Below are 8924 nucleotides of genomic sequence, written 5' to 3'. Positions count from 1 at the left end.
CCAGAGCAAGCCATTATCTCTCCTGAAGCTGTGTGTGCAGGCAAGGTGTGTGGGCTGTGGAGCTGGGCACTAGCCACAGCAAGTTAGAATCCTCTGTAGAGACGCAGTGTGACATGATGTATTGCCCTCCCCAGGCCAGCAGTCCTCCACTTACACCAGAATTCTGCTTCTCAGTGGTATTAGTCCTGAGGGCTCTCCTTTCTCCCCAGGTTACCTTGAGAAGAAACCCAAGAACAATTTCCGGGACTTCATCCCAGTTGTTCTGAGCAGCCGGACACGCAGTCAATCAGGTTGGTAGCTGCAAAAGGTCAAAGAGACCAGCCTCTGCTAGGGGGTTTCATCTAGTAGAATGGCTGAACCAAGATGCCCTTGTCTGTCAGGCACTGCGAGTCCTGCATTTGGCTGTCAGGAGCAGGGAACTTTTCCCTGAACTGTTTGCTGGGCCTTAGGGGAGCGTGTCCCTACTAATCTGGTCCTGTTGGGATTTTTGGGATCGGAAGGTTTTGTTGGGGTGCCAAAGAAGAGCTCTTGTTTCTTAGCTGGGAGAGACTCTTAATGGATGCTGCTTCCCCTTTGTGTAGGGAGGGTGTCTTAACAGCTAGAAATGCCTCTTGCGTATTCCTGCAGGAAGTGCTGGTGGCTCCTCTGCTAGCATGACAGGAGAATGTGATGTGACCGGCCAGGAGATCTTACCACTGCTGGAGGATGAGCAGGAGGAGGAGGAGAATGAAGAGGCAGAGCCATCCTTGAAACACCGCAAACTGAGGAAATCCCATAGGACTTCTCGTTATCACAGCCGCAGAGCCAGAGACCAGTCTCTGTCAGAGAGAAGTAGCTGCCACCTGAGGAGGACTCGGGAGCTGCCATGGAGAGTGGAGTCACCGAGACAGCTATGGGACCTCAATGAGGAGGAAGAGGAGGACAGCCACATCAAGAGGAAGAAGAGGAGACGGCAGAAAAGTCGGAAATACCAGACAGGGGAGTACTTGACTGAACGAGAGGAGGAGGAACACATGAGCCTCTCCCACAAGAGGCGGAAATTGAAAGCAGGTACTAGGCCTGGCCAGGGGAAGGGGGTCTCTGTTCCATCTGCTTGTTCAGCACATGCTTTTTCAGGCAGGGATGGTGTTCCAGTGCTGTTGCCAGAGTCCTGCCTTAGAACCCAAGCCCCTGGGGTCGTGGATGCATGTTCTGCTCTCCAGGGCTTATCTCCAGTACCACTGTATTACCACTACAATTAGCTGCCTACCAACTTTTGGCTCCTCTGTTTCAGGGGCATAGAACTTACATTACACAACAGTGTTAATTCAGCTCTGGCCCTACCATTCGGTGTACATTGGGCTGAGGAGGGGAGTAGAGGAGGTTGCCCAGAGCAATTGGGCTGGGCCTGTGTGAACTCTACAGAAAGGTTTCCAAAGATAGTGCTGTACATGTCTAAAGTAAAGGGAATTGGGAGCATCACAGTTCAAATCAACTTCTGTACTCTTTGATTTTTATATACAAGTAACTTCTGAAGCTTACCCAGTAGAGCACAGGGGAAGTTTTGTCCAGCAGGAGCTCTGGAGAGGGTGGTTGGGAGCCAGGAGCAGGATGATGTCAAGCAAAGGAGCTGGTAGTGAAATCGTTTAATCCCAATTCACATATGGGAGTTGCTTCCTGCCCCAGCTAAGTTGTTGCCTTGGTTTTTTAGTTATCACAACCTGGGACTCTGGTTGAGCCAGCGACCTAGATTCTGGTGAGTGTCAGTAGCTCCCCGTAATTACCCATTAAATACCCAGGAGCTACCCAGTAGCTTCTGGGTATTTTGAAGTGTCTGAGGCATGTGGCCACCTGTCCCTATTGTGCTGCAGAGGTACTTTTCAGAACTTTGGCAATAATTGAATGTTGTTAGCTTCCAAGGTTGTGGAGCAGCTTAGCCAGTGTCTAAGCAGTCCTGCTGGTACTTTCTGACTTTGGTTGTAAGTGTCTGTCATGGGACTAGTGATATGAAAGGAAATGCTCCTATCATTAAACCAGGGAAAGTGCCTCTCCAGAATGTGCAGTAACTAGTACTGCCCTAGGGCATGGGAGGCAGAAGAGTGTTTTGGCCCCTCAAGAAGTTTATATGTGAATTATGGCTTGTGAGACAGGGAGCAAGTCAGATAGCGATAGTGGTATTTGTGTACTTGCCAAGCAAGCAGTCCAGGCCAGTTTGAAGGTTAGATACCAGGAGCTGACAAGAGTTGGGCTTGTTCAATGCTTGGATTGAGCTCACACAAAGTCAGAATGTTATAGAAAGTGGTGCTGGTGATTTGGGAAGGAGCATTCTTCACTCATCTTTGTCCTGAAGCTGTGTCACAGCATGATGCTATTGGGTACTGTGCTTCTGAAACCAGCTTCTTTCCTATGGTTCATGTAAACCTGGGTGCTGACCGGTAGTGCTCATTAGAAATAAGGATAGGATGCTTTATCAAAACTTAAGGACATTAACAAGGTATTGTGGTGCCTAGTTTTCCCCTGCCCCCCCTTCTCCCCCCCCTCAGTAGTTTCACTTGGTTATTTTGTTTCTTGTGTTAACTTGCCCCGCAGTTCCTTGCTGAACACTTAAATGGTGGAATTATATGTTTGGAAGGAACATCAAAGGTCATTTAGTTCAATCAGTGCTCCTGTGATACCTGAAGTGAGCGGAAAGAAAGTAAGGAGTTAAATACAAGCTCACTTTGTGCAACCTCTTTTTTGTGTTGGGTACAAGCGCTCGCACAGGCTGGATAGCTAGTCTAGAGTTTTATAGTGTCACCTGTCACTGGTACATAGATGCCTTCCACATAAGATCAGCAGCAAAATCCTGGCTAGACTTCATGGCATTTCTGGCCCTTCTCCCTTTACCTGTTCCATTAGTTGTGGTATATGGAGGAGTGGGGACTAAAAGGGGCTGTTTGAACCGTGTGTGTCACTTTTTATGTAAAGGCTTTTTAAAAGAGGAAGGTCTTGCAATATTTCCTAAAGATGGTCAGCCTCTGGATTCACCTGATCTCTGGAAGACTGTCATAGCCACATCCCCTTAACCATTACCTACCAGTATTCTCTATCAAGAATGATTGGAACCACTGTAGGCTTGGAGCACCTACCCCTGCTGTGTCAAGTAGGTGCATTAATGGCTCCTTACCATCCACTTGCAGAGATGTTCCATGGTATGAGCGTGGCCAGGATTAAGGTAGCATTGTAGCAATCAGGTTGTATCCTGGTCTGGACACTAATTTTGAGACATCCAGGATTTTGGTTGAGGTCATGTGTTGTTGGTACTGGGTGGTTACAGGTAGAGACCATCCTGTTCACCATGTATTATTACCCTGAAACAGCAGTATTTTGCATCATGCCCACTGCATATAGACTGGAGCCTTGACCCTTCCCTATCCCAACTCCCCACTACTGTCAAGCTGACAGTGTTTCACATCCTCCTCCTTTCTCATGTGCAGTCTATGTCCAATTCCGCAAACAGTCCTCTTCCAAGCACCCTTATCCTGAATGTTTAATTTGCAATATTTAAATACTACAGCAATGACTACACTAAAAACTTAGGTAGAATAAAATAAAGATGGGCAAACTGCTAGGTGACAGTACAAAGCACTTTGGCAGTGGGAATTTGATGTGAGGAAGTAGGAAGTAGAGCAGGGTGGTCAATTATTTGGGTCTGCAGGCCACATAGGGAGTTTTGGTGAGCTGTCCTGGGCTGGGTCAGAACAATGTCTATCTCCCTCCCCGACACACCTGTACTATTCCTGGGCTTTGCCCTGGGCCCTGTGCAGGATGGGGCTGTGGATGTGTGGAAAGCAGCATTGGGAATGATACTGGCATGTCGGGCTGGGGCAGGGATCCTGGGCTAAGCAGCAGTAGCCTGCAGAACCCAAACAGTAAGTGGCGGCTTTGGGCTTCGGATCGGGTGTTGGGAGCTGAAGGGTTTTAGAGCAAGCAGAATGCAAAGGACTTCTGCCAGCTCTGCAGTCCCCGCAGGGGCTCACCTCTTTCTGCAGACACCCCAACTCCTGGCATAGCATGGAGCTGAGCATTAACCCAACCTGAATGACACTGGGAGAGACCTAAATAGGCACCATTTGCAGCCCTGGGGGCAGCTGAAAGGAGTTGAGAGGCAACAAAGGGCTGAATGGAAATGAGAGCTTTGTGGTGGGTTGGGACTTGGGAGGTAGCAGAGCCACCGCCAAGGTGAGGAGCAGTGGAAGGCCTGGGCTGCAGGGAGGGAGAGCACAGGTCGGGCAAGGTTGCATGGGGCACATTGGGTGGTAAGTGCCAGGCGGGAGCCACACAACGGGGACCATGGCTGGAGACAATATTAGTAGGGGTAATCGGGAGCAGCAGCTCTGCAAATGCAGCCAGTCACTGCTGGGCTCCTGTCCCAAGGCACCCAGCATGGGGTTGCTCCCTGCAGCCCATGTTGGGCTCTGATGCTCCTCCCTCTGATTACTGGGCCAGGTGGGTGAAAGCTGTGCCTTGGTGCTGGGGCTCTAGCTCAGAAGCCAGCAGTTTTTTTAACTGAATATAAGCCTCCACTATTTTGGCAGGCATGCCTAGTGCCATTGATTATCCCAGCTTGGGCTGCCCTCTGCATCTGTGCTGGACAGGACTGAGGAACCTGTAGTGGGCCAGACAGAATCCCTCAGCGAGCTACTGTATTTTCCCATCCCTGCAGTAGAGGCTACAGTTGCATTTTTTTAATACACTTTACTGTTTTCCGAATTAACTGCCTCAACTGAGCAAAGAGATGTTGGCATTATTCTACCCAACACCTCTACTTAGTGTCCTGCTGCATTCAAAACAGCAAACAGGGTGATGAGAAGGAATGGGATGAAAAAAACCCACAGGGAATGTTAAGCCACTGTAAATCAACATTAGCGATCACTTAAAGTATTTGTTTAGCTCTGGCCATTACCCTATCTCTAAAATGATGTTAAGGGGCTTCAGAGATGGAGCATGGTGACAATTTGAGGCCTGGACAAATTCGCATATGAAAAGAGAGTGAAAAGATGAGGGCTGTTCACTTTGAAGAGGAACTTTCTAAGAGTGCACCCAATTATTTATTTATTTATATGGAATACAGCAACCAATAAACAACCAGAACAACCTATAAAAAAATGGCACTGAGGAATAAGGCGAGAGTGACAGTTTTAGATTTGATATCCATTGCAAAGCATTGTCAGTAGCCTGGTGCTGGTCTTTAATGCAACCATTAAAATGATGACTAGGACATTCCTCCATGAAGTGTGCTATAGTTTGGATTTCTCCACACTCACACTTGAGATCTTTAATAAAGTTCCATTTATGTAGTAGGTAGTTGCATCTGCCTTGTCCAGTACAAACCCTGTTCAACATCCAGTGCCACCTTGGTAAAGCAAAGCCAGGGAGTTTAGATGTGGGGTCCATGATAAGAAATTTATTAATGATGTCAATTGTGTTCCTTTGCTGGATCCATTTTTCTTTGATGTCAAATTTTTCATCAGTCTTCTCTTTTTCTGCACTCCAAAATGGCTTTCTTGATGTAAGCCTTGGCCTAGGTGGGTCATTCAGTTCCTCAGAAATTGATTGTGAATTGATTGTAAGCAGTTTTTTTTGTAGTCTCTTAAAGCAGCCTGTTTACATCAGGAGGTGGGATGTGAGAGAACAGAGAGCCAAGGAATAGGAGTGGATCCGCAAGTACCTGTTATGAGTCTCTTTGTTTTATTCAGCCAAAAGTAGATCAGGTTGGTACAGGCGCTGCTGCGCCAAATTGGGGCACAATACTCAGCCGCTGAATAAACAAGGACCAGCACTGATGTTCTGAGAGCTTCAGCATCACTTCCCCAACTTGTACCAGCCAGTTTTGAGATGATGTTATTATGTGTGACAAGGTTGTTATTTGTACATGATGCTTGTAGGTGAGACTATGGTTGAGGTGGATTCCTAAATATTTGGGGTTGAGTTCATCATTGACCCAATTGTAAAGGTCAAAAAAAAAAAAAAAAAGGAATGGTCTACAGAAGATAGCTAGGCAGACCTGAATACTATTCTCAAAACACAATAGGCCCCTCAGGCCCCTGGCAGACATCAAAACAATGGCAGGATTGGAACTGGAGGAATTTTATGCCCCATCCTGCATATTATGCCTCCTGCCATGCCAGATATGCATAAAATTCTTCCAATCCCAATTATGCTACTGTAGAGTTGCCCCAAGCCCAATCCTTCAGATTGGATAGAGCAGTGTTTCCCAACCAGTGTGCCATCAGAAATTAACAGGTGTGCCATGGAATTTTGCCATGGTAATGAGCTACAATAGGTATGAGGATGGGGAATGCCTTAACAGGTGTGTCGTGGAAAATTTATATTAATGTAAGTGTGTCTTGGGCTGGAAAATGTTGGGAAACACTGGGATAGAGTATGGCTCTGTCCCAAATTGAGGACTGCCTCTAGCCCCCAGCAGGTTTCAGACCTGGGACTGACCTGGGCTGGTCCAATAATCAGCTGATTGTTGGATCTGGCCCTGGCAGTCCTGGTGTCAGTTTTGAGACCTCACACTTTCTGGGATCCCCACACTTTCTGGGAACAGTGTGACAATCAGTTGATTGTCAGTGGTCCCAGGACAGGCCTGGGACTGGCCAGCTGCATGCACAGTTTTCAGAAGTCCCAGGACACTCGGATCCAGGAGGCTCTTTCACATCTTGGGGTCCCTGTGGCTAACTGCCTGCAAACTGCCATTTTAAAGTGCCTTGCCTTGCAGCTTCCTCACAGGAGGCGTAGTACAAAGCAGGAAAGGCTGATGGGCCCAGGGGCTGCCAGGTTCCTGGTGGGAGGGCTGGGGAACCTTGAAACCCATTTTTACCATCTGGACTGGGGCTGTTCTGGTTCCAGTGCTAACCCCCAGCCCTGTACCAGTACTAACATCCAGCTGATTGTCATCTTATCAGATAGGTGGTCAGTGAGGTGGAGGAGGAAGCAGTGCATTTTGGGATGCCAGAGGACCCAGCAAAGACCATAACCCAACGTGTGACATGACAAACATTCAATTTAAAGCTTGGTAGAAACCAGCAACAAAATGTTCTGCATTTTTCAAGCAACATTTTTCTGGCTACGGCCATTTTTATTGTGCAATAATTACTTTGGACACGTAGCATGTATAAATTTATTGTGCAATTAAACTAGTTAATTGCACAACATATGGCATATGTATCAGGGGCCTCAATTATACTGAAAAGCTGAAAATATTGGACATTTGCATGAATAACAAATGCATTTGATTATGTTAGGTAAGATTCAATGAATTGTGCAGGGGCATACATCTTCTTTCTCCTTTCCAGGCATAGATCAGCCCCTAACTCAAGAGGTTGAAAAATAACTTCCCTATAAACAGGCCCTCCCATGGTTTCTGGCTTTGGGATTGGACACACCTTCCATTGACGTGTCTGGTGCTGGGCATTGCTAGAGTCAGGGTAGATGGAGCACTGGTTTGATCAAGTCTGGCAATTCCTATGTTTATTCCATTAGGAAGGGCTGTAGTCCTATAGTGTCAATCCCTGCAGCCAATCCAACATTTTACCATGAAACAGGATGGCATGAATACTGTGAATGATATTGTGAGTGCTTTCTCTCCTCTTTCTATTCTCAGACTCCAAATGTACAGGATCTTTAAACCCATACAATTGACATGAGGGGTTTGTAGTTAATTTTTTTGAGTTTGGGGTAAAAAAGGGGCTGTGAAATGCTTGGGAGCAGCTTTGCTTTGAGCATAGGAAGACCTTGAAAGTTCTACTGCTCGTATTCCTCCGCAGAATCTTGATGTGACACAGGCCCCCAGTATCTATCCCTGGAGAAGCCTGGCATTGCCCTGAGATGATTTGGAGCCATGTACAGGGCTCGTTCCTGCCCCTGCTTTTTGTTTGTTTGTTTATTTGTTTTTTTGGCCCTGCATGGACTTTATGAGCAGCTGTTACCTGTGCACCTCAACAAAGCGCTGTCACATGGGTCTTGCCAGTTTTTCTTAGGTGGTTTGCTGTAATTCACCTCTACCTTAGCTTAGGTATACTGGTGTTTGACTGTAGGTAGACATTGGACCACTTGCTTAATTAGTGGCACCAAGAAAAAAAAATGCCATTTTCTTGTATCTGCCACTAAAAATGGTTTGGCAGAATGTTTTTAAAAAGTATGTAGTGTGTTGGAAAGCAGGGCCTTGAATTACAGTTACATGGCCATAGAAATTACTACAGAACTGTGCTGGGAAATGTAAACTTTTGTTTTTAACCAAGTAATTCTCTTAGCCTTGTGGTGAAGAAAACTTTCAAAATATGCCCAGTGCAGCAGTTGCAGCAGCCATCCTGATCGCACTGGATGGATGAGACCAGCAGGGGGGAAAGTTCTGTGGGCTGCATGGGTTTCCATATTTACTGGAATCCAAGACAAGGTTTTTTCCCCTCCCTTAATCAACATGGGGGAGCAAAAAGCCTTGTCTTAGATTTGAGTATGGGGCCATGCCAGAACCAGAGCTGCCACCATTACTGCTGCTTGACTGGGACTGGAGTGGCTCATATAGTGGGGAAAGGGGCACGCAGCAGGGGATTGTGGTGTCTCTCATGCAGTGCTGGTAGGCTGGGAGAGGACTGCAGGGTAGGGGGAGAAATGGGGGAGAGTGTACAGTATGAGGGAGTGTGGATGGCACATGGGGGAGACCGTTCAGCAGCAGGGGAGTTGCTCTGGCTCCAGCCCTAACTCAGGCCAGAGCTGCTGCCATGGCCAGAGCCACTACGTGCTCCATGCCCTGGGCTGGGGCTAGAGCTGGAGCCAGATCATTCCCATCATGTAAGCAGCAGGGGTGGGGGGCAGGCAACAAGTGTCAGGAGGGACAGGTGTCAGGGGGTAAGGGGTAGGAGTCAGGCTGCTGGCCTCCATGCCACTTGTCCCCCACT

General features: G+C 47.4%; 1 protein-coding gene across 3 annotated transcripts in view; it reads left to right on the top strand.

Annotated features, from left to right (window-relative positions):
* Window positions 1–8924, top strand: part of BCORL1 (BCL6 corepressor like 1) — a 47102-nt gene that overhangs the window by 14773 nt on the left and 23405 nt on the right. For all 3 annotated transcript variants that reach the window (XM_025208763.1, XM_025208762.1, XM_006027539.3), the window contains exons 6-7: window positions 210–290; window positions 628–1050. In XM_025208763.1, coding sequence (XP_025064548.1) covers window positions 210–290; window positions 628–1050 — 504 coding nt within the window. The remainder of the gene's footprint in view (window positions 1–209; window positions 291–627; window positions 1051–8924) is intronic.

Source organism: Alligator sinensis, unplaced genomic scaffold (assembly GCF_000455745.1).
Source record: "Alligator sinensis unplaced genomic scaffold, ASM45574v1 scaffold879_1, whole genome shotgun sequence".
In the NCBI taxonomy this organism is placed as follows: Eukaryota; Metazoa; Chordata; order Crocodylia; family Alligatoridae; genus Alligator; species Alligator sinensis.
This window is presented reverse-complemented; position numbering and strand designations above follow the sequence as displayed.